The sequence below is a fragment of the Glandiceps talaboti genome, chromosome 3, assembly GCF_964340395.1.
Source record: "Glandiceps talaboti chromosome 3, keGlaTala1.1, whole genome shotgun sequence".
NCBI classification, from domain to species: Eukaryota; Metazoa; Hemichordata; class Enteropneusta; family Spengelidae; genus Glandiceps; species Glandiceps talaboti.
The window spans coordinates 1825600-1853317 of record NC_135551.1 but is presented as its reverse complement, the minus strand read 5'-3'; the positions used below and the strand labels follow the sequence as shown (position 1 = coordinate 1853317).

Below are 27718 nucleotides of genomic sequence, written 5' to 3'. Positions count from 1 at the left end.
TCTAGGCATGGATGGGTATAGGCTTACCACATTGCACAAATCTAGGCATGGATGGGTATAGGCTTACCACATTGCACAAATCTAGGTATGGATGGGTATAGGCTTACCACATTGCACAAATCTAGGTATGGATGGGTATAGGCTTACCACATTGCACAAATCTACACCTTGTAGTTGGCTGGATATATGAACCTGTCAAGCATATCACTTTTAGTGTTTTGTAACATAGATTATATTTCAAATGCTTAGAGCACCACCCGGATCATAAAACACAATTCTAATGTTATCATAATGTCACTGCTCAGTATATATTATATAAGAAACAAAAGAAACAAAACATATATGCTAACTTACAGTCGGTGTTTGGTCTAAGACAACACGTAAGACCCAGTTTGGTTTGGTATTATCAAATTGTTGAGATGGTGGTCGAGAACCCTTATCTTTGTCCTTTTCCTTGTCTTTCCCTTTATCTTTTCCTTTCTTTCCACCACCTTTCCCCTGAGTAGCAGCAGCTTTCTCACTTTTAGGAGCTGAGATAGGTCTGTCCTTGTTAGCTTTAAGGTCATTCTTCTCTAGATCTTTCAATACTTGTACGAAGGCCCAGCTACTTTCAGATAGAGGCCAACTCTTCCTCAGTACTTTAGCTTGGATTATGTATTTGTGTGGCTGTAGAAAGTACATCAAAGTGTTTCAATGGTTTGAATTTTTGAAAATCACAATATTGTATTATTCTCCAACTTTATTCACTAGTCACCATGGAAACTATATGCTAGCTTTACTTTTTTTTAATTTGTTCCTCTCTGTAACGTACTAATTTTTGTAGCCATCGTCAAAAGTGGTGGGGTTAGAGATTAGAGCATTGACAATGTCATCACAAGGGGTTTCCAATAAACTTTACACGAAGTCCCCCCCAAAGAGCTGAACACATGTCAAGTACAGTAGGACTTCTTTACAAGATTCCAAAGTTGAGTAAGTTACAACAATGTTTGACTAACTGCCTCTTAGCCTATCTCAAGCTGTGCTAAAATTACCTTCTAGCAGCAAGTTTCTCTATTGATCACAGTGTAAGCTTTTACTCCCTAAACAAATTGTTGATAAGACCCAGGCTGGCTAGTCACTACACAGATAATGACACACATACACTCAATCACTTCACTCAGATGGTAAACAAACAACTCTAACATTTGATGTTAAATTATAGCAACTAGAACACAATACAACTTGACAACTTTGTTTACCAGTCTCCCATAGTGACACTATCCTGAAGACACTACTTAAAACACCACTGGTGAAATGTACACTAAATTAAACATCAGGGAGTGAAAGATTACAATGTGATCAATAGAGAAACTTGCTGCTGGTAGGCAGTTATAGCACAGCTTGGGACGGCTAAGAGGTACAGTTGGTCAAACATTGTTGTACCAAGGTACTATTTATCATCTAAAATCATATGAGTTGATAGAATTAATCAATACAACTGTACTAAAGGCAGAAATAAGGGACTCTACTTTCCCGATAAAGTTTCTAAATTAATAAACTTTTGTACAAATAATGGATTTGTACACAAAAAATGGCTGTCATAAAGTATCTAAGTCATGTACCTATTCCAAATATGATATACCACCTTACAGTACTTTGGGTTCCTATTCTTTATCACTTTCCACATTTATATCATCATCTGATCTAACAATGGTATTACCCAATCTGTTGTTTGTTCTTTTGTGAGCACCCTTTACTTACATCTGACACAATACCATAGGTTTTCCCGAGCCACACAAGAGCGCCGAGTGAATTACTCAATGAATGAGAATGCGTAATGTGCTGAAACATATGGGTACAATACTTCAGAGTGCTCTGCTCAAAAAGAGCTCAAGCACTGCACGTAGACAATGATGTTATCTTTATTGTTTGGTAATTCTCTTTCTTTTGATTTTGAACGTTGAATGTTATATTATTATAAGATGGATTCTAATTGGCTACTCGTAAGTTATATTGATATAAGATGGATTCTAATTGGCTACTCATAAATACAAGATTGGGTTTGGGAAACCTGTAATGTTGGTAACATGGTATCACAATTAAAACAAATGTGACAGAGTTAAAAAGAAATCATGTCAAGTACACTACTTTGGGTATTACCCTACCTTTGGTTCCTGTTCTTTATCACTTCCTACATCTATATCATCATCTGTTCTGTGTAAATCACCAGACCCTCTACTACCCCTTGAAGTCCTTCCATCACGACTACCAGCTGACTCCTGTCGCTTCTTGCCAGAGCTAACACTTGAACTACTCAGTGATGTGTGCAGTTTGCTACCACCACGTTGTGCTGAAATGGACAAGAATATAAAATCATAATTTCAGAGCTAACACTTGATCTGATCAGTGATGTGTGCAGTTTGCTACCACCACGTTGGGCTGAAATGGACAAGAATATAAAATCATAATTTCAGAGCTAACACTTGATCTGATCAGTGATGTGTGCAGTTTACTACCACCGCCGTTGTGCTGAAATGGACAAGAATATAAAATCATAATTTCAGAGCTAACACTTGATCTGATCAGTGATGTGTGCAGTTTACTACCACCGCCGTTGTGCTGAAATGGACAAGAATATAAAATCATAATTTCAGAGCTAACACTTGATCTGATCAGTGATGTGTGCAGTTTACTACCACTTTGCTACCATCTTGTAGTGATGAAAATTAAATTAACATGAAAGAAATACATCTTCTATGTAACGTTCAAAGAATAACCAACATAGTATTATTACATAACAAACTTACATGCCCTACTACTGGATCTCCTTGTGGGCTGATCTTCACCAGCTTCTCGGTCTCGTAAAAACGTAAATGCTGGGATGACAACGTGACCTTTACCAATGGTTTCTGTAACCTTGACTTCATTGTCTAAGATTTGTAGTAGTATGTAGACATCAAGTTTAGATGTACTGAGTTGAACACTAGCAATCTGGTCTTCAGTCACTTTAACAGAATATCTGTAACAAACCATGATAATCATGTCAGGTAACAGTAATGTACTGTCACAGTGATGTAATGTGATGTCATGTGGTGTGGTGTAGCATGGTGTGGTGTCAAGTGAAGTGATGCAAAGTGACGTGATGCAATGTGATGTGATAATGCAACATTTTTTTTCTTATCAGCTCTTTAAAGAAAGGTTTTGTACAAAATATCATTTATGGTATTGAAATTACAATGTATACAAATGTACCTAGTATTTCACAAGTTACACAGGTCAGTGTTTGCCTATCTAAAACATCTCCTGTTACCCTAAAGTACATGATGATAACATTTGTACAAAGGGAAATGTTTGCCATAGAACATTGTTCTTCACACAGTGAATGCTAACAGTCAATAGGATTGACATTTCAAAAAATGGTCACATCAACATCAAATGTATAGTGAACACATATTGCCTGGCCATGAGGGCTATAGCACCCGTTTATTACACCCGAGGGACTGTGAGTTACCAGAATCACATGCTATTTCCCGAGGCCAAAGGCCGAGGGAAATAGCATGTGATTCTGGTAACTCACAGTCATGAGGGGGTAATGAACTGGTGCTATAGCCCAGATATAGGCCAGGCAATATGTGTTTTATAATATACTTCATGCTGTGAACTCGCGGTGGCAGACGACATCGTCAGAAGCTGCCATTTTCGACCTGCTGTGAATGCGCGGTGGTCACGTGACCATGTAAAAGTTGATGGAACTATTTCCCTGGGGAAATAGTCATTCTATTTTCCTATCACGTGACTGATTCTAGCGAATCATGGCACAGCATTATCACTAGGTATATTATAATACACACTATCTCCATCAACATCAAATGTATAGTACACACATTCCAATAACTATCACATAACCATCAAGTGTAGTAAACACACTCCTCCATGGTGCATATAGAATAATATACATTTCTTACCTCAGTATTATGTTACTGTCATTGGGAATGTAATAATCTCTAATTTCTTTGACATTGAATGTACTGTTGAGGTTTTCTCTCATTGGTTGTGGTAGTGGACTAAGAGAACCAATCATTCTCATTCTCCATTTCCCACCTGCTAATGGCATATCAGTTGTCCGAGCCTCAGCTACAAATGTATAACCTCTCTGAAAATAAATAAACATGCACAGTTATCAGTTTTGTGCAGCTTTGTTTCACTTTCTCTTCTTTACCTAGTATGTCTATCTTCACAATATTTGTCCATTATTAAGACACTGTGATTGATTTGTCTTGTCACTTCCTGTTTCTGACTACTGTACATGTATGTGTAATTTTCATCCTTTCCTTTTCCTCTACAAAGGTATCCTGTACATGTTAATTTGAATCTTCCTTCTTCCTTCTTGCAGTTCTTGGTCTGGTCTAATCTGGTGTTGATTTCCAAATGTCTGTAAAGTAGTATCCCTATTTATCCATATCTATGGAACTGTCTGTCTGTCTGTCTGTCTGTCTGTCTGTCTGTTTGTTTGTTAGTCTGTTTGTTTGTCTGTCAGTCTGTTTGTTAGTGTGTCTATTACATGTCTATCTATTGGTCTGTTAACTTAGATGTCAATGCCTTACCTTGTTTCTCTTGTATTCAAATGGTGCTACTCGTTGGAACACTCTTGGTATTTCTTCCCCAGTGTCATTATCCACAACTCTCAGCATGCAGGTTGGTATGGAAACATACAACTTTGGCACCAGTAACATTGGTTCTTGTACGTAGAAAACATCCCTACAAATTAACAACATAATCATGGCTTGTATGATACTAGTAATGTATATGATGTAGTCCACATGATTGTCAGATTATTGACTTGACATTCTCTTGAATGTTTGAAATAGTGAGATTGGGTCATTGTCATAAATGTAACAACCAGGGTACGGTGCCCTCTAACCCAATTAATACACTCATTCATGTACAGTGAGTTCTATTGATGCACAGTGAGTTCTACTGATGCACAGTGAGTTCTACTGATGCACAGTGAGTTCTATTGATGCACAGTGAGTTCTACTGATGCACAGTGAGTTCTACTGATGCACAGTGAGTTCTATTGATGTACAGTGAGTTCTATTGACGCACAGTGAGTTCTATTGATGCACAGTGAGTTCTACTGATGCACAGTGAGTTCTATTGATGCACAGTGAGTTCTATTGACGCACAGTGAGTTCTACTGATGCACAGTGAGTTCCAGTGATGCAAAGTGAGTTCTATTGATGCACAGTGAGTTCTACTGATCCGCAGTGAGTTCTACTGATGCACAGTGAGTTCTACTGATGCGCAATGAGTTCTACTGATGCACAGTGAGTTCTACTGATCCGCAGTGAGTTCTACTGATGCACAGTGAGTTCTACTGATGCACAGTGAGTTCTATTGACGCACAGTGAGTTCTACTGATGCACAGTGAGTTCCAGTGATGCAAAGTGAGTTCTACTGATGCACAGTGAGTTCTACTGATCCGCAGTGAGTTCTACTGATGCACAGTGAGTTCTACTGATGCGCAATGAGTTCTACTGATGCACAGTGAGTTCTATTGACGCACAGTGAGTTCTATTGACGCACAGTGAGAGTCAAGTCTGTTACTGGTATGTAAGGGTAACAGACACAGACCTGATGTGAGAGTCAAGTTTGTTACTGGTATGTAAGGGTAACAGACACAGACCTAAAGTGAGAGTCATGTCTGATTCCTGCTAACATAATCCTCACTTCTTACCTGAAGACAACAAACCATGTATTTGGTGGTTGATCTGGGTAGTTGCCTTGGTAATCGGAATATGAAATCTTATTCCATTCATCTTGATAAAATGGAAATTTTGGCATCAACTCAGGATCTATTTTAAACATGGTTCTGCAAATAAAAAAAACCACCCCAGAATCTGATGTTGTAATTAGTGTCAATAACATTGAACATATAACCTCCATAATTACAAAAATTCACATGGTCAGGTGAAAAAACTTTAAAGACTGAATACTTGAGAAAGGTACACACTATGTTATCACAAATTACAACACTGGGTAAGAAAGTTGAAAGAATACAAGGTTCAATGGACAAATTCATTAGTTTTTACCTCCCGTAAGGGTACGGGAGGTATTAAAAGGGGAATGTCTATCTGTGTGTCTGTGTGTCTGTCTGTCTGTCTGTGTCATCATTTTCTAAAAATCGGCTAGCTCAATTGTAATGAAATTTGGAATATATAATCTTTAGGGTAATAGCTAGACCTGATTAGGTTTTGAGCAAGATCTGTTAATGTTTAATTAGAGAAATCTGCATATTAATGAAATCAACTAATTATGCAATATCTTAAGACTGCATACTTCAATTTCAATATAATTTAGTATATTCGTTAAACATAACAACATACATTTGTCCTATAAAATTCGTTGATGTATCTTACAGCGTTAATGAATAATTTGCATAATTAATTATTTTTGGTAATTAGGCTATATCTTCAGAATACATACTTCAAATTCAGCATAATTTAGTACATACGTTAACCATAAGAAAACACAATATGTCCTATTAAGTTTGTTGATGCACCGTACAGTGTTAATGAATAATTTGCATAATTAATGATTTTCGGTAATTAGGCTATATCTTAAGAATACATACTTCAATTCCAATATAATTCAGTACACACGTTAACCATAACAATCGCATATGCCCTGTAAAACTTGTTGGTGTACCTTTCAGTGTTAATGAATAATTTGCATAATTAATGATTCTTGGTAATTAGGCTATATCTTACAACTACATGTTTCAATTTCAATACAATTCAGTACATACATAAACCATAACAAATTGTGTATGTCCTATAAAGTTAGTTGATGTACCTTACAGTGTTAATGAATAATTTGCGTAATTAATGATTTTCGGTTAGGCTATATCTTAAGACTGCATTAAGCAGTATCATACACTCTTACATACATTAACCTAAGAAAGCACGCTTGTCCAAAAAACAAAGCCTGTTACCATATTTTTTTTTTAGTTTAATGAGTTATTTGCATAATTAGTGATTCCCTTACGGGAGGCATTCAGTTTAAATCTGGTATAACTATTTTATGTAAGATTTGTCAAAGTTGGTTATGAACAGAAAATACATAAATTATACATATATATGTCACAAACATGAACAGAAAATACATGTACATATATATGTCACAAACATGAACAGAAAATACATGTACATATATATGTCACAAACATGAACAGAAAATACATGTACATATATATGTCACAAACATTAAATACATGTACATATATATGTCACAAACATTAAATACATGTACATATATATGTCACAAACATTAAATACATGTACATATATATGTCACAAACATGAACAGAAAATACATGTACATATATATGTCACAAACATGAACAGAAAATACATGTACATATATATGTCACAAACATTAAATACATGTACATATATATGTCACAAACATTAAATACATGTACATATATATGTCACAAACATTAAATACATGTACATATATATGTCACAAACATGAACAGAAAATACATGTACATATATATGTCACAAACATGAACAGAAAATACATGTACATATATATGTCACAAACATTAAATACATGTACATATATATGTCACAAACATTAAATACATGTACATATATATGTCACAAACATTAAATACATGTACATATATATGTCACAAACATGAACAGAAAATACATGTACATATATATGTCACAAACATGAACAGAAAATACATGTACATATATATGTCACAAACATGAACAGAAAATACATGTACATATATATGTCACAAACATGAACAGAAAATACATGTACATATATATGTCACAAACATGAACAGAAAATACATGTACATATATATGTCACAAACATGAACAGAAAATACATGTACATATATATGTCACAAACATGAACAGAAAATACATGTACATATATATGTCACAAACATGAACAGAAAATACATGTACATATATATGTCACAAACATGAACAGAAAATACATGTACATATATATGTCACAAACATGAACAGAAAATACATGTACATATATATGTCACAAACATGAACAGAAAATACATGTACATATATATGTCACAAACATGAACAGAAAATACATGTACATATATATGTCACAAACATTAAATACATGTACATATATATGTCACAAACATTAAATACATGTACATATATATGTCACAAACATGAACAGAAAATACATGTACATATATATGTCACAAACATTAAATACATGTACATATATATGTCACAAACATTAAATACATGTACATATATATGTCACAAACATGAACAGAAAATACATGTACATATATATGTCACAAACATGAACAGAAAATACATGTACATATATATGTCACAAACATATATATATTTACTTTAACTTTTACCTAAATAATGTTAGTGCATGTTGTTCCCAGTTTTGCTCTATCAAAGCCCACGACTTGACCAGTTGCTCTTTGGCTAAAGAGTTCTCTTCAGTACCTAAAGAAAATACAAAATACATAAAAAAAATTACTTACTTTGGTATAAACAGAAAACAGTCATAACAGTCAAAAGTTTAATAGTATTTAATACACTTATACTGAAAATTAACAGCAGTCATCAATTAAAAAAATAGCGCCAATGGTATTGAAGCACAACTTCATTTCGCTGTTGCTATGGGTAATTATGCTATATCTTAAGAATGCATCCTTCATATTCAACATAATTTAGTACATACGCTAACCATGAGAAAACACATACAAATGTATGTCCTATCAAATTTGCTGATCTACCTTTCAGTGTTAATGAATAATTTGCATAATTAATGATTTTCGGTAATTAAGCTATATCTTAAGACTGCATACTTCAATTTCAATACAATTTAGTACATACGTTAAACATAACAGAGTGCATATCTCCTATAAAAGTTGTTGATTTTGTTTGAAGATTTAGTGAAAAATTTGCATAATTAATTATTTTTGGTAATTAGGCTATATCTTAAGACTGCATACTTGAATTTCAATATAATTTAGTACATACGTTAACCATAACAAAGCGGATATGTTCTATAAAATATTTGATATAGCTTAGTCAGTTTTAATGAAAAATTTGTATAATTAATTATTTTAGGTAACTAGGTTGTATCTTAAAAATGCTAGCTTCAAATTTTGTATAATATGATACATATATCAACCATAATAATACGCACCTGTCATATGAGGTTTGTTGCTACAACTTTTACCTTTAATGAGTATTTTGAATAATGAACGATATTCAGCAATTAAGCAGTATCATGCAATCTTCAAATTCCGTATAATTTGGCACATACATTAACCTAAGAAAGCACACTTGTCCAAAAACAAAACCTCTAACCATATTTTTTTTTTAGTTTAATGAGTTATTTGCATAATTAGTGATTCCCTTACGGGAGGCATTCAGTTTAAATCTGGTTATGATATACTGTAAACCTGCATATTTTCACGACTAGAAAATTTTGTGATTTTACAGTCTTCATGTAGTTCACAAAGATTAATTTTCACTAATAACCATATTGGTACATTGCATTATGCAGAAATATATATTTTCGCTACTATTTATTTTTGCATTTTTGTTTTGTAGCAAAATTAGCGAAAATAAATCTTACGCGAACATTTCCAGGTTTACAGTATACTATCATTTGGCTGTTGCTATGGGTGTGGTCTTGTTACTAGGCATATTTGCATACAATTTTTGGAATCTTCATTCACTTGGCTACCCTTCCCTGTTTGCATCTTTGCAAATATAAACCATCATTTGGCTGTTGCTATGGGTGTGGTCTTGTTGCTAGGCATATTTGCAATCTGCTGAGTAATTTTGGAATTATAGACTTTTGACCATTTTTAGACCTAATTTGCATATTACTGATGGAATCACCATGTCATGAACAATTCGTAATCTACACACCCCCAAGAACGTTCCCATCAAATTTCAGGCAAATCTGCATACTAGTTTTGGAGTTTAAGTTTTTTGACCAATAATCACATTTTTTGACCCATTTTTTGTCTTGCTGTATTTGTTTGTATATGTGTTTTGGGCGGATGGCCTCTAAATGTGAAATAAATTTTTCATTTATTTTCATTCAAAACTTTGAAGATAAAACAAAAATGAATGACGTAAGTGGTGTACCTGGTTCTCTGGCTTGTCTAATTTTCCTCACATAATAACCTCTCCAATGTTTCTGCACTCTCGTTGCTGCAGCTATCTCCTCTTCTGTTGCTTCTCTGAAAGTTTTAGAAACAGAAGTACAAATTAATTCCATTCATTAATTTGTAACATCATTAATGTAGTGTGTGTGTGTGTGTGTGTGTGTGTCTGTCTGTATGTATGTATGTGTATGTTTGTGTATATGTGTGTATGTGTATGTCTATGTATGTGTGTATGTGTATGTCTGTGTATGTATGTATGTATGTATGTATGTATGCATGTATGTATGTATGTATGTATGTATGTATGTATGTGTGTGTGTATGTATGTATGTATGTATGTATGTATGTATGTCTGTGTATGTATGTGAGTGTATGTGTGCATATGTATGTATGTGTGTATGTGTGTGTGTGTGTGTGTGTGTGTGTGTGTGTGTGTGTCAACTCTATATCTAATGTACCCCAGTTTTAGAGAGGCAGAATTTGGAGTTAATGTAAATTAATTTTGTTTTATATTGATGTCTCTCTTCTTATTGAAATTCTATGTGACAATTCCCTTTCACTTATATTTGCAACACCTGTTTTTACATCTAAATTAGCATCCATACACTATGTTTTTACATCTAAATTAGCATCCATACACTATGTTTTGAATTTTGAAATGAAGTTATTTACAAACAAACAAATAAGATGCGAGTAATCCAGCATTCGGTTTACTATAAGATAGACACAAACTAAATCTATTGTTCTTCAATGTGGTAGATTACACAAGTGGGTGATAGCTGTTCCTCTGTTGTGTGATTCTATAATCACCCTGTGATCAACACAGTTGAAGTCCCAAAACAGCATTTCAAGTTTATGGAACTCTAAATAAACTAGTTTTAAGATGCCTCCCTAAAAGGACTATAATTAACCAATGTCCATTCAATAGCTTATCAGTGACACATTGCCTCAACATGTTGCAACTGTACAATATTTTTAGTTTGTCTATCTTCGAAAACCGAAGGTTGGACTACAAGAATAATATTTACAAAAGAATTTGACAGTGTCTTAAAAACAACAAAGTTGTCCAGTTTGGTGCTTCATTTTGTTACAAAGTTGTCCAGTTTGGTGCTTCATTTTGTTACAAAGTTGTCCAGTTTGGTGCTTCATTTTGTTACAAAGTTGTCCAGTTTGGTGCTTCATTTTGTTACAAAGTTGTCCAGTTTGGTGCTTCATTTTGTTACAAAGTTGTCCAGTTTGGTGCTTCATTTTGTTACAAAGTTGTCCAGTTTGGTGCTTCATTTTGTTACAAAGTTGTCCAGTTTGGTTACAAAGTTGAAATAACTTCATACAATACATTATATAATGATTTCAATACAGGTTAACAATGAAGTAACAATTTGTATATTTACCTGTTTACCCAGCTCTCAACAACTTCACCTGCAGTTCAATAGAATATAAGTACATGTATGTAGCATAAAGTTAACTAGACTGTACATTAAACATAGCACACCACAGCAAACAATTTACATAATACAGAAACGTTACACAACAGCAAACATACCAAGACCACGCATGTGAATTTTAGAAAGAACTAACTTTGACATTATATTATTTTGATCTTGTAATGTACAATTAATACTCTTACATAAAGAACACAAAGTTCACATACTACGCAATTAGAGGTTTTGTTTTCTTTTTCCTTATTAACTTTTATCAAAAGCCAAACAGCTTGCTAGGACTAGTTAATGTTAGTTGATGGTGGTATAAAGACTGGTTAATGTTAGTTTATACAAGTAGTTAATATTGGTTAGCGTTATTGATTAGAATGATGTCAGCATATGGTACCTTTGTGAGTGTCGTCAGTGTGATCCGTTTGGGCTGAAGTGATAATATAATATAGACCGCATGCAAAACAGTGAGACAAAAAAAAGTTAGAGAAACCACAATTAATAGTGAAAACCATGTGAAAAGAGTGCACACAATCTCATCTGTGTGAATTACTAGTGGATGGGGGGTGTCAGGTTGGTGATGCACAAAATATAGTAGTTCTGTAAGAGTTACCACCGGTAGGTAGGAGGTGTTGAGTTGGCAATGCAGAAAATATACAGAATTGTGCAACTTAGCAGAGGACAGGGGGTGTCAGGTTGGTATAGAAATGATATATCTAGAGTTTAATGAGAGAGTACAAGAACCAAATGATACATGGTTAAGTCTGAGTTGTAACATAACAGTGAAAGAAGTTGATAGATACATAGTTTCACATAGATGTCACATTCTCTCAATCCAAACAAAACAAAACAAAACAAAACAAAACAAAGCTAAATGACAACAACAAATCCTGCTACAATTCACCTATATCATCTATTAAATACAAATAGTCCTTATAAGCCCAAGGCAGCAATCCAATCATGTGATAGAAACATTTCTGACATTGTGTCTAATTACTACCTGTGGTATGTGAAAGGTCAGAAATGCTGATTAGATATTAATGTTTTTATGATGGGGTTGGCTGTAAGGGGTAGGGTGGGGTGTTGGGGGTAATAGCAGATCTCAATACTGTCATGTGTTAAACACCCTACAACTAGGTCTATATCACCATCCCTGTGCATTGCTCTTATTATATCATTTATATCAACATATTGTTTCAATTTGTGTATTGTTTACTGTGTGTCATTTTAATGGTATTAAGTCTTGCATGAGTATCTGTTAACGATGTGAAAGTGCATTTGGTGAGCTCATGATACTTTTAATAGTGTTTATAATTTAATTACTATAATAATTTCATCTTATGCTGCGTGCATATGAATGTGTGGTTTGACATGAGGTGCAGCAAATCTACATGTAACACTACAACATAGTTGGAGTAAAATGATGAAATCATAGTGTACCTGCACTGACATCGTCATGAGCAACTGATTGTCTACGTGCTACATGAACATAAGTTGAGAAACATGATGGTTACTGCAACATGCCAATATTTCATGTTGATAAAAAAAAAAACATTTCTTGTCAGATCTATGGTTGTCTAAAAATGTTTTTACAATGAGATACATGTTATAATGATATGCATAGTGCCTTGGGGATCAATTTTCCTGAAAATACACATTCTTCAAATCTGTACTTTGCTGTAGGAAAGCTTGTTGCCATTCCCTTTTGAAACAATAAAAATACTAGGGGTAATTCACTGTCTTGGATTAATCATTCATTTTCTCATACAGTTAATACAGTGTACTAGTTATATTGGATTCTAAAATGTCTTCATTTCATTATCTTTTTGACTGCTCATTCAAAAATTTTGCATGGTGTCCCCTGACTTTTTTCCCCCCTTGTTCTATCTGAGAATGGGGTGGAGTTTTCTTGGTTCTATCTGAGAATGGGGTGGAGTTTTCTTGGTTCTATCTGAGAATAGGGTGGAGTTTTCTTGGTTCTATCTGAGAATGGGGTGGAATTTTCTTGGTTCTATCTGAGAATGGGGTGGAGATTACTTGGTTCTATCTGAGAACTAATGGTGGAGTTTTCTTGGTTCTATCTGAGAATAGGGTGGAGTTTTCTTGGTTTTATCTGAGAACTAATGGTGGAGTTTTCTTGGTTCTATCTGAGAATAGGGTGGAGTTTTCTTGGTTCTATCTGACAATAGGGTGGAATTTTCTTGGTTCTATCTGAGAATGGGGTGGAGTTTCTTGAACTAAGTAACAGCAAAACTTTAAGATTTTTGTTTGAAAGGCACATAATATGTTAATATGAGCCTATAAGATATGAAAACTACATGGGCAGCAATATTATTAGAATGTTCTGAAAAGCATGACATTTGACAGCTCAACATGGTGGATATTCACTGTGTGTATTATAACCAATATCATCAGCTGTCTTTTAAAAAGGTTTTATTTTTTATACTATTGGAAATGGGTTTATTTCCCTTTCAGAAAAAAAATGATTAGAGTCTGTGTTATGCTAAATCAATGATATTTTATCTAATAACATGATGCAAATGAAATTTAGCTGACAGTAGCCACATAGACATTTAATACTGATATATCAATGTAGTAGACTGAAATATATATATATGGACACTTAAAGTGTAACAACTTTGAAGACAGAAACAGATAATCAAATAAATATTACGCCTAGAGGAAAACAATTACAAGCCACAAACAGTCAGAATAATGGACCATGCTGCAGTTACAGAAAGTAGCAATTAATTATCAACATGAAATGAACAGATCATGAAGATGAAACTATATTTGTCATTACTTTATAGTAACAATGTAACAATATGAAATGAAAAACAATGTAACAATATGAAATGAAAAACAATGTAACAATATGAAATGAACACAATGTAACAATATGAATGAAAAACAATGTAACAATATGAAATGAACACATCATTTACATAAAACCTATTCAGTAATTACACTGTGTCAAATTAAATAGATTTGAAGAGGTACATTGTAGCAAAGTGACAAAAAGGTTGACACATTATAAACATGATATTACAATTGTTAACATGAAATAGACAACATACATTAGTTAACATAAAACATACATTAGTTAACATAAAACATACATTAGTTAACATAAAACATACATTAGTTACCATAAAACATACGTTAGTTAACATAAAACATAAGTCTAGCATTAACAAAAGAATTGTAAACAAAGAGTAGAAACAAAGCGTTGGAAGTTAGAGAGAAGATACCTAGAGAAAGTGAGAAAAAAGGCTTCATCAACTTTGACACACTAGCTTTGTCTGCTGTCTACTTGTATTCTAGACATGGTATAAGTTGTATTTAAACACAGTATATTAAGTTGTCTGAGACGCATCATTTGAGCTAAAAGAAATGAAAGTGAAAACATCCCAAGAGAAGCAAACAAGATTTGAAGAATAAGATGATTGTTATTAATAAATGTTGGACTGATAGGGTCAAATTGGTGCATGGTGCTTGAATATAGACATTACCAAGGTGATGACATAGGTGCTATGACTTACGCTTCCGTCCTGCCTTGGCCGATTTCCGGGATGCTCCAGTAGCTAGAGATAAACAGGAAGTTTGATGGAGAAAGTGATATATTAGGGAATACACACATGGTTGATGTTATCTAGTGATAGGAATTTCATACGTTCAAGAATATGATACATTTCAGAACTTTATGTCATAATTAACAACATATTAGGTCATTAATGTCTCATCATTGCTTTCAAGTGTAATATTGTGCATATTCAATATTCATATTTTTGGAATTTGTCAACAGAGTATTCGGTAATCTTTTTTTGTCTTTGTTTGGAGTAGACACCACACCTTATAAGTATGTACTTTTGTACATGGGTTGGCATTGCTATATTCAGATTAAAATCTCATTGGTAAAAACAACAGAAAGTTCTGATATCTTGGAAGATTAACACCAAATATCCGTCATACCACACACAAGCCAGGTTGTACGTATTTGACAGATAAATATAGAATTTATACCCTGCCATTCTATGCCATGACAAAATTGTGTTAATTTACATCTTTATGTTCTGCAATACTCAAAATATTAGTCAAAACATTATTTTCCCCTTTTTTCTCACATTAAGTTTGTGCAAGTAGCCTTGTATTGATTCTGCTTCAAAATACTCATGGCAAACGAGTGTTGTCAATGTCACTACCCATCTTAGACAGGAAGTGACAAGGCCTGTAATATATCACTAGCATTTTCTATAGCTATAGGACTGACTAACTGAAAACATTGGCAATAACATTTAAATATAACAGTGACGTACTGTGTATATTCAATATCAATAAATATAACAGTGACGTACTGTGTATATTCAATATCAATAAATATAACAGTGACGTACTGTGTATATTCAATATCAATAAATATAACAGTGACGTACTGTGTATATTCAATATCAATAAATATAACAGTGACGTACTGTGTATATTCAATATCAATAAATATAACAGTGACGTACTGTGTATATTCAATATCAATAAATATAACAGTGACGTACTGTGTATATTCAATATCAATAAATATAACAGTGACGTACTGTGTATATTCAATATCAATAAATATAACAGTGACGTACTGTGTATATTCAATATCAATAAATATAACAGTGACGTACTGTGTATATTCAATATCAATAAATATAACAGTGACGTACTGTGTATATTCAATATCAATAAATATAACAGTGACGTACTGTGTATATTCAATATCAATAAATATAACAGTGACGTACTGTGTATATTCAATATCAATAAATATAACAGTGACGTACTGTGTATATTCAATATCAATAAATATAACAGTGACGTACTGTGTATATTCAATATCAATAAATATAACAGTGACGTACTGTGTATATTCAATATCAATAAATATAACAATGACGTACTGTGTATATTCAATATCAATAAATATAACACATGACAAGTCTGTAGAGGATAAGTGTGAACATTTTCCAAGTTAAGGTCATTCCATGATTATCAAGGTCATTACTCCAATATGTCAAAGGTCATTTACCATTATGTCAAATGTCATGTAAAAGGTCTTTACATCAATGTCAAGGGTCATTACAACATTAAAAGTGATGTACTGTGTATATTCAATATCAATAAATATAACAGTGACGTACTGTGTATATTCAATATCAATAAATATAACAGTGACGTACTGTGTATATTCAATATTAATAAATATAACAGTGACGTACTGTGTATATTCAATATCAATAAATATAACAATGACGTACTGTGTATATTCAATATCAATAAATATAACAGTGACGTACTGTGTATATTCAATATCAATAAATATAACAGTGACGTACTGTGTATATTCAATATCAATAAATATAACAGTGACGTACTGTGTATATTCAATATCAATAAATATAACAGTGACGTACTGTGTATATTCAATATCAATAAATATAACAGTGACGTACTGTGTATATTCAATATCAATAAATATAACAGTGACGTACTGTGTATATTCAATATCAATAAATATAACAGTGACGTACTGTGTATATTCAATATCAATAAATATAACAATGACGTACTGTGTATATTCAATATCAATAAATATAACACATGACAAGTCTGTAGAGGATAAGTGTGAACATTTTCCAAGTTAAGGTCATTCCATGATTATCAAGGTCATTACTCCAATATGTCAAAGGTCATTTACCATTATGTCAAATGTCATGTAAAAGGTCTTTACATCAATGTCAAGGGTCATTACAACATTAAAAGTGATGTACTGTGTATATTCAATATCAATAAATATAACAGTGACGTACTGTGTATATTCAATATCAATAAATATAACAGTGACGTACTGTGTATATTCAATATCAATAAATATAACAATGACGTACTGTGTATATTCAATATTAATAAATATTACACATGACAAGTCTGTAGAGGATAAGTGTGAACATTTTCCAAGTTAAGGTCATTCCATGATTATCAAGGTCATTACTCCAATATGTCAAAGGTCATTTACCATTATGTCAAATGTCATGTAAAAGGTCTTTACATCAATATGTCAAGGGTCATTACAACATTAAAAGTGATGTAACGTTTTGAGTTTTGTGTCAGGGACAATTAGAATACAAGAATGTCTAGTGTAAATGTATCAAGGATATCCAATATCCTGATGTTTGGTATCAAAGTGACATTGTACAAGATGACATCCAATAATACTACACATAGTCCTCGTTATTACTTGTCAGGTACTTATATTTATTACCATAATTGTATTTCTTAATCCCCATTTACTTCTAACAGTACAACAATTCACCTGTAGTGGCCCTTTGAAGTATATTCACTATAGGGGTGCTGACATGGCATGACTTCTTTGACACTATAGGGGTGCTGACATGGCATGACTTCTTTGACACTATAGGGGTGCTGACATGGCATGACTTCTTTGACACTATAGGGGTGCTGACATGGCATGACTTCTTTAACACTATAGGGGTGCTGACATGGCATGACAATATTTAGGTATGCTATGATATTATGTCCATACTGACAGATACACTATCTCTGTATCAGAACTGATTTTTTAATTGACTGATAAGTCATCTCTTGTCAAAGAATATTTGAGGTCAACTACTGGTAAATTGTTGTCAAAGAGTTGAAGCATACTGGTTGTAATAAACAAATTTATTCTAGAGTAAATTCATTGCACTCTATAGAATTCTATAGAAAATATATATACATAATATATAGATATTTCACTCCATAGAATTCTATAGAATATATATACATATGCAGATATTGCACTCTATAGAATTCTATAGAAAATATATATACATACATAGAAATTATATTGCACTCTATACAGAATTCTATAGAATATATCATATAGATATTATACTGAAAATCATGGAAGTGAAATAATGTTCAGTCTATAGAAAATGTAATATTTATATTCAGTATTTTATAACTTTAGCAAAAAGATGGTAAAATTCATTGAATTCCATAGAAATTCTATAGAAGTCTATAAAGTTACACATAATTCTATAGAAGTCCAATGAAACATTGTAGTGAACTTCTATAGACAAGGCTTGGTAGATAGTAGTCTTGATTACTCAGACTCTTGTCTCTGGGGGCGCTGCCATGGGAGGTCTCGTGGCAGCGCCCCCAGAGACAAGAGCCTGGGTAACCAAGAATAGGTAGATAGAAGGCCAATAGGGAACTCGCAATACTGCCATCGCAAATATCCTGAATGTTGCACTATGGGAAATAAGATGATAAATATTTAATATGAATCCATCAGTATTGTAAACAATTGTGTTACATTGTTTGTAAACACAAATAATATTATCTAGTCATGGTTACCCTGACCATTGTAGGAGGTTTATTCTATTGATAGCTCCAGATTAGGTATTAGAGAACTATAGACAATAGTCCTTTGCATCTGAACATGCTCAGTCTAGATTGCAAGTTCCCTATTTCAAGTGTATCATTACATATACAGTTTGACTCAGTAGAAGTCATAACATATGTAAAGTCGTCACACTACAGTTACATACATAGCTACATAACTACTGTGCATGAATAAAGTCAGTATCTAATCATGTGCAACCACTTTGCATAAATAGTATGCTTCAATCACAGTGACTACCTAATCATATGACTACTTTGCATAAAATGTGGATTTCAGTCATTATCTATGCAACTGCTATGCAATAAGAGTACACTACTAATACCGTCACTGACTAATTATGTGACTACTTTGCATAATGTGAACATTATGGTTAGTGCTACAGTGGTTCAGACATACAGCTATCACTTACAGCTGTAAAACATTGTGATGATGTGGACTGATTGTATTGTAGTGTTGTTGTTGTTATGAATGAAAGTGATTTGATAAGTTAGTACATTGCAAACTAAAATAATAATACTAAGATAGTAGATACTAGAAACAGAACCAAGTAACAGTGATAAATATGTTGTGGAAAAATCAATAAACACATTCCCATTGCTTTCATAACTCACAATGTTCTTATTTCATTGCTAACTCTTTTTTTCTATAGCAGTTGTATTTTGGCACCAACACAAAGAGACAAATATTTTCTGCAACATTCACTGATTGGATAGTAATACTATTCCTTTCCAGCTCAAAACCAACCAACCAACCAACCAACCAAACAAGCAAGCAAGCAAACAAACAAACAAAAAAACAAACAAACAAACCAAATCAGCAAACACACAATCAGTGAAGAGTCATGCATCAAAGGAAAGAAAGTAATAAAAATAAATAAATAAAACTACTCTAGAAATGTATTTTTAAACACAACCAACATCAGAGTTGAAAATTACCAATACTAGTAACACTACAGATATATAGCAAGCTAATATCTTACTAGCTACAAGATATAGTGCTTAAATTATAGTGCAGGTTTAAAGCAGGTCAATTAAACAACACAGCACACCATATAACCTATCCACCCCTACATACTACAATATAATAGCTATCTCATAAATATACTTAAAACAATAGGCTTATACAAATTGAAAGCTGTTGAAGGGGTGGAAAGGTTGTGAGATACTAGTAAATGATGTTAGCAAAACATAGATACCTCCTGATTCACTGTGTGTATCCTCTGTGTTTATAGCAACACACAATGCAATGTGATGAAGAGAGGAGAAAAAACACACAAACACATCATTAATAGGGAGAGACAGACATGCTAGCACCCTGCTAATAGCCATACAGCAGTTATGGCACATTAATACAAATCATTTAAATGGACAGCTGTAACATTCTATTTCAAGTTGATCTTTATGAAACATCCAAATTCATGACATATTCATCAATTACGTAAATTAAATCCCTTGAAATCAATGATGTACCAAGAACATTAACTTGATGCAGTCAGTATGTTAAACTCATTTAATTCAGTCATGGATGTACTCGGTACATTCAACTCATTTTCTATCATTTTCTCTGAGATGGGTATCGTAATAACCCACTAATGCTTGGTAGTGCAAACACATTTACACAAACATTTCTAATTGTTGTGAGAGACACACTACTTTATTTAGCAATAATTTGATATATCAATGATATGTACTGGATATAATAACAAAATATCTCCAATTTGAATCCATCTGATATACAAACATAATATTGAAAGAAGGATTCTACTTTGTCAGTGATTGCCAAAAGTATCAGAGAATGAATAACATTTGACAACAAATTTAGACAATCTGTCTCATTAAACGCTGACACGATATGTACATATACTTTATTCACTTTTAAACTAAATTTGCAATCTCTTCAATTCATTATCACAATAAAGTACTTCACATTAGAAATTTTTTTTGCTGTTCTTTCTTCCAATGTTAATTTTCAGTATCTTACGCTTTTTCAACAAAAATCTATTGCAATTTATTATTGGTTAGATATCACTCTTTTGGTATTAATGGCTTTGTTTTTACGTACATATCATTCCTTACAAGTCATGTGCTATTTTAAAGTAATTAAAATTGCTTTCTTTTCAATGCATTAATTAATGCTTGTGTTCTGACTTAACAGCTTTAGTCAGTTACAATTTACGGCAATTTCTATGCTGGGCTAAAGCTTTCAAAAATAAAATCACAAACTCTTCCTTTTCATATTCCGTAATATCATTTACTAAATACATCATAACTTTTAAATTGCTCTCTTTGTACTATTTTGTTGTGTTAAGATTTCATCACCAGTCTTCTCAATCTATTCAATATAAATCTTTGCTGTCTTTGGAGACAGGAAATGATATGTCACTACTCTACCATCATAATTCATACTTGGCCCTGTAACAAAGCACCTCACTTGATACTGTAACAAACCACCTCATTTAAAGTGACACAAGCTGAGTTTAGATGCTGACATCAAATTTCAATTCAAATATTCTAATATGATGTTAATGTTGATGTATGTCTTCTGGGACAATACAATTGGATTTCCTTGACAATTTCATACATATAGAGAATTGCATCATCGGATCTTTTGTAAGTTATCTCTTAATACTAGGTTTGAGTTCAGTCAATTGAAAGTAATGATTAAGTATACAACAGTAAATAGAACACTGTGAGTAACCTTTATATGTGCAGAAAACAATTATGTCCAAAAACATTTAAATTCAGCTCGTATCCCTTCATAAGCTGCATCATATGAACAAATAAAAACAAAATCTTTCACCTTTTCCCCCAAAGTATACAAATACAAATAGCCAGCTAAACCCTGTTAAACCCTTTTACATCAATTTCATGTAACCGTACATGTCTATTGTGTCCCAATATCTCATGCAAACTTTCTAACCTTATTCACCCCTGATTTATATACCTTAAAACTTATTTTTCTAACTGATATTTGATATGAGTTAGCAATGGTGTTAATATTAATTTGTATGTATAAATGTTAGTTGATTAGATGCATTTAGTTTCTCAATGTCAGCTCTTATTGTTCTCCTTCAAGTTGCAAAGCATTATTTTAAGCATATAGTCACACGTATACAGCAATGTTAATTACAACATGCAATTAGAGTATTGTTTTCAAAACAACAATAACTCAACAAGCATTCAAGTATTAATTCAATGCAATAAATGGTAGTAAACAAGATTCCTACCTGGTCTACTTGTAGAACCAGACACCGTTCCTAGTACATTCCGGGTCAGTACATCAAAGTTAAAAGCTTTCCATGCAAATACCATCTCCAAGGTAAAGTTCTCTCCTAAGGCACTGCGTAGAGTGGTGTACAGGGCTTCATTGAATACCTAATTATATGTAAATACATGTAAATACATGTAAATATACCTATCGTAAATACATGTAAATATACCTAAATATATGTAAATATACCTAAATATATGTATATATACCTAAATATATGTAAATATACCTAAATATATGTAAATATACCTATTGCAGATACATGTAAATATACCTAAATATATGTAAATATACCTAAATATATGTAAATATACCTAAATATATGTAAATATACCTAAATATACCTAAATATATGTAAATATACCTAAATATACCTAAATATATGTAAATATACCTATTGTAGATACATGTAAATATACCTATTGTAGATACATGTAAATATACCTATTGTAGATACATGTAAATATACCTAAATACATGTAAATACACTGTATACCTAAATATATGTAAATATACCTAAATATATGTAAATATACCTAAATATACCTAAATATATGTAAATATACCTAAATATACCTAAATATATGTAAATATACCTATTGTAGATACATGTAAATATACCTAAATACATGTAAATACACTGTATACCTAAATATATGTATATATACCTACATACACTTGTATAATTATATATATAGAGAGAGATAGATATATATATACCTAAGTAATTAAACTATACATGTATGTTACAAGTTGCTACAGGATTATTCATATGCCATATCCATACAACTGTTTGAAAGGTAGGTTCCTGTTATTTTACTGTGGTACCACACCAAAATTGTGACTGTATGTGAAATTATGTTGGGTTTACATCTACCAGACTTCAAACTTATTGTTTTAACTGGTATGGACCATGCTGACTGTTATGAATTATGTATCCATGGTAACTGGTATGGACCATGCTGACTGTTATGAATTATGTATCCATGGTAACTGGTATGGACCATGCCGATGCTTATGAATTATGTATCCATGGTAACTGGTATGGACCATGCTGACTGTTATGAATAGGGAACTTGCAAACCTACCATGTTGAATGTTGCATCATGGGAAATGGGATAATAAATGCTAATCAATTAGTATTGTATAATCAATTCATCAATTCATAGTCACTCTGACCTTTGTGGGAGGTTTATTTCATCGGTAGCTCCCAATTAGGTATTGCGATAACCACAGATAATCCCATAGTCCTTTGCATCTGAGCATGCTCAGTCTGGATTGCAAGTTCCCAATTGCATATAAAAGGTAATTGGTATGGACTACCCTGTATATATCTTTATAGTCATGCAGAATAGTCTAATTATCCATACTGTATAACATATCTATACTTACAACAACTTTATTAAAAACATCAATTTATGTTGCTATGCTGTTTACTGAACTTCACCATGTGAAGCCATAGTATTCAAAGAGAACTTTTCTCTTTTCCATACTACTACTGGATTACAGTATCCAGGGCACAAAACATCTACAAGACTGCCCTCACATGGTGAATTGTAAATCAAAGTGTCTTCTGGTGAAATAACTAATAACTTACAAACTACAGGCTTGCTTTGTCAAATTTCATAGAAAAATTTAAACTGTCCTTACACTATGTTTACAAATTTGATGCACACAGCAAAATGAAACTTGAATTATAAACCATACACTTAGTCCACAGTCTATGACTGAATGTCCAATGCACCATATGAATGTCCAATGTACCATACACTTGGTATAGAGTCTATGACTGAATGTCCAATGTACCATACACTTGGTCCACAGTCTATGACTGAATGTCCAATGTACCATACACTTGGTCCACAGTCTATGACTGAATGTCCAATGTACCATACACTTGGCATAGAGTCTATGACTGAATGTCCAAAGTACCATACACTTGGTATAGAGTCTATGACTGAATGTCCAATGTACCATACACTTGGTCCACAGTCTATGACTGAATGTCCAATGTACCATACACTTGGTCCACAGTCTATGACTGAATGTCCAAAGTACCATACACTTGGTATAGAGTCTATAACTGAATGTCCAATGTACCATACACTTGGTATAGAGTCTATGACTGAATGTCCAATGTACCATACACTTGGTCCACAGTCTATGACTGAATGTCCAATGTACCATACACTTGGTCCACAGTCTATGACTGAATGTCCAAAGTACCATACACTTGGTATAGAGTCTATAACTGAATGTCCAATGTACCATACACTTGGTCCACAGTCTATAACTGAATGTCCAATGTACCATACACTTGGTATAGAGTCTATAACTGAATGTCCAATGTACCATACACTTGGTCCACAGTCTATAACTGAATGTCCAGTGTACCATACACTTGGTCCACAGTCTATAACTGAATGTCCAATGTACCATACACTTGGTATAGAGTCTATAACTGAATGTCCAGTGTACCATACACTTGGTCCACAGTCTATAACTGAATGTCCAATGTACCATACACTTGGTATAGAGTCTATAACTGAATGTCCAATGTACCATACACTTGGTATAGAGTCTATAACTGAATGTCCAATGTACCATACACTTGGTATAGAGTCTATAACTGAATGTCCAGTGTACCATACACTTGGTCCACAGTCTATAACTGAATGTCCAATGCACCATACACTTGGTCCACAGTCAATGACTGAATGTCCAATGTACCATACACTTGGTCCACAGTCTATGACTGAATGTCCAAAGTACCATACACTTGGTATAGAGTCTATAACTGAATGTCCAATGTACCATACACTTGGTCCACAGTCTATAACTGAATGTCCAATGTACCATACACTTAGTCCACAGTCTATAACTGAATGTCCAATGCACCATACACTTGGTCCACAGTCTATGACTGAATGTCCAAAGTACCATACACTTGGTATAGAGTCTATAACTGAATGTCCAATGTACCATACACTTGGTCCACAGTCTATAACTGAATGTCCAGTGTACCATACACTTGGTCCACAGTCTATAACTGAATGTCCAATGCACCATACACTTGGTCCACAGTCAATGACTGAATGTCCAATGTACCATACACTTGGTCCACAGTCTATGACTGAATGTCCAAAGTACCATACACTTGGTATAGAGTCTATAACTGAATGTCCAATGTACCATACACTTGGTATAGAGTCTATAACTGAATGTCCAGTGTACCATACACTTGGTCCACAGTCTATAACTGAATGTCCAATGCACCATACACTTGGTCCACAGTCAATGACTGAATGTCCAATGTACCATACACTTGGTCCACAGTCTATGACTGAATGTCCAAAGTACCATACACTTGGTATAGAGTCTATAACTGAATGTCCAATGCACCATACACTTAGTCCACAGTCTATAACTGAATGTCCAATACCATACACTTGGTATAGAGTCTATGACTGAATGTCCAATGTACCATATACTTGGTCCACAGTCTATAACTGAATGTCCAATGTACCATACACTTGGTCCACAGTCTATAACTGAATGTCCAATGTACCATACACTTGGTATAGAGTCTATGACTGAATGTCCAATGTACCATACACTTGGTCCACAGTCTATGACTGAATGTCCAATACCATACACTTGGTATAGAGTCTATGACTGAATGTCCAATGTACCATACACTTGGTCCACAGTCTATGACTGAATGTCCAATGTACCATATACTTGGTCCACAGTCTATAACTGAATGTCCAATGTACCATATACTTGGTCCACAGTCTATAACTGAATGTCCAATGTACCATACACTTGGTATAGAGTCTATGACTGAATGTCCAATGTACCATACACTTGGTATAGAGTCTATGACTGAATGTCCAATGTACCATATACTTGGTCCACAGTCTATGACTGAATGTCCAATGCACCATACACTTAGTCCACAGTCTATAACTGAATGTCCAATGCACCATATGAATGTCCAATGTACCATACACTTGGTATAGAGTCTATGACTGAATGTCCAATGTACCATACACTTAGTCCACAGTCTATAACTGAATGTCCAATGTACCACACACTTAGTCCACAGTCTATAACTGAATGTCCAATGTACCATACACTTGGTCCACAGTCTATAACTGAATGTCCAATGTACCATACACTTAGTCCACAGTCTATAACTGAATGTCCAATGTACCATACACTTGGTCCACAGTCTATGACTGAATGTCCAGTGTACCATACACTTGGTATAGAGTCTATGACTGAATGTCCAATGTACCATACACTTGGTCCACAGTCTATGATTGAATGTCCAAAGTACCATACACTTGGTCCACAGTCTATGACTGAATGTCCAAAGTACCATACACTTGGTATAGAGTCTATAACTGAATGTCCAATGTACCATACACTTGGTCCACAGTCTATGACTGAATGTCCAATGCACCATACACTTGGTCCACAGTCTATGATTGAATGTCCAAAGTACCATACACTTGGTCCACAGTCTATGACTGAATGTCCAATGCACCATACACTTGGTATAGAGTCTATGACTGAATGTCCAATGTACCATACACTTAGTCCACAGTCTATGATTGAATGTCCAATACCATACACTTGGTATAGAGTCTATGACTGAATGTCCAATGCACCATATGAATGTCCAATGTACCATACACTTGGTCCACAGTCTATGACTGAATGTCCAATGTACCATACACTTGGTATAGAGTCTATAACTGAATGTCCAATGTACCATACACTTGGTATAGAGTCTATGACTGAATGTCCATTGTACCATACACTTGGTCCACAGTCTATGACTGAATGTCCAATGCACCATACACTTGGTATAGAGTCTATGACTGAATGTCCAATGCACCATACACTTGGTATAGAGTCTATGACTGAATGTCCAATGTACCATACACTTGGTCCACAGTCTATGACTGAATGTCCAATGCACCATACACTTGGTATAGAGTCTATGACTGAATGTCCAATGCACCATACACTTGGTCCACAGTCTATGACTGAATGTCCAATGTACCATACACTTGGTATAGAGTCTATAACTGAATGTCCAATGTACCATACACTTGGTATAGAGTCTATAACTGAATGTCCAATGTACCATACACTTGGTCCACAGTCTATAACTGAATGTCCAATGTACCATACACTTGGTCCACAGTCAATGACTGAATGTCCAATGCACCATACACTTGGTATAGAGTCTATGACTGAATGTCCAATGTACCATACACTTGGTCCACAGTCTATAACTGAATGTCCAATGTACCATACACTTGGTTCACAGTCTATAACTGAATGTCCAATGCACCATACACTTGGTCCACA

General features: G+C 33.6%; 1 protein-coding gene across 6 annotated transcripts in view; it reads right to left on the bottom strand.

The window, feature by feature from the left end:
- Positions 1-27718, bottom strand: part of LOC144433456 (androglobin-like) — a 112892-nt gene that overhangs the window by 10897 nt on the left and 74277 nt on the right. For 2 of the 6 annotated variants that reach the window (XM_078121784.1, XM_078121785.1), the window contains exons 23-35: positions 22290-22437; positions 20259-20282; positions 15159-15200; positions 13057-13095; positions 11578-11605; positions 10167-10261; positions 8408-8501; positions 5717-5851; positions 4584-4737; positions 3945-4132; positions 2787-2998; positions 2145-2329; positions 355-666 (exon numbers count right to left, since the gene is read on the bottom strand). In XM_078121784.1, coding sequence (XP_077977910.1) covers positions 355-666; positions 2145-2329; positions 2787-2998; positions 3945-4132; positions 4584-4737; positions 5717-5851; positions 8408-8501; positions 10167-10261; positions 11578-11605; positions 13057-13095; positions 15159-15200; positions 20259-20282; positions 22290-22437 — 1656 coding nt within the window. Of the gene's footprint in view, positions 1-354; positions 667-2144; positions 2330-2786; positions 2999-3944; positions 4133-4583; positions 4738-5716; positions 5852-8407; positions 8502-10166; positions 10262-11577; positions 11606-12013; positions 12047-13056; positions 13096-15158; positions 15201-20258; positions 20283-22289; positions 22438-27718 lie in introns of all 6 variants that reach the window. The other 4 variants (XM_078121786.1, XM_078121788.1, XM_078121787.1 and 1 more) reach the window with 4 other exon arrangements.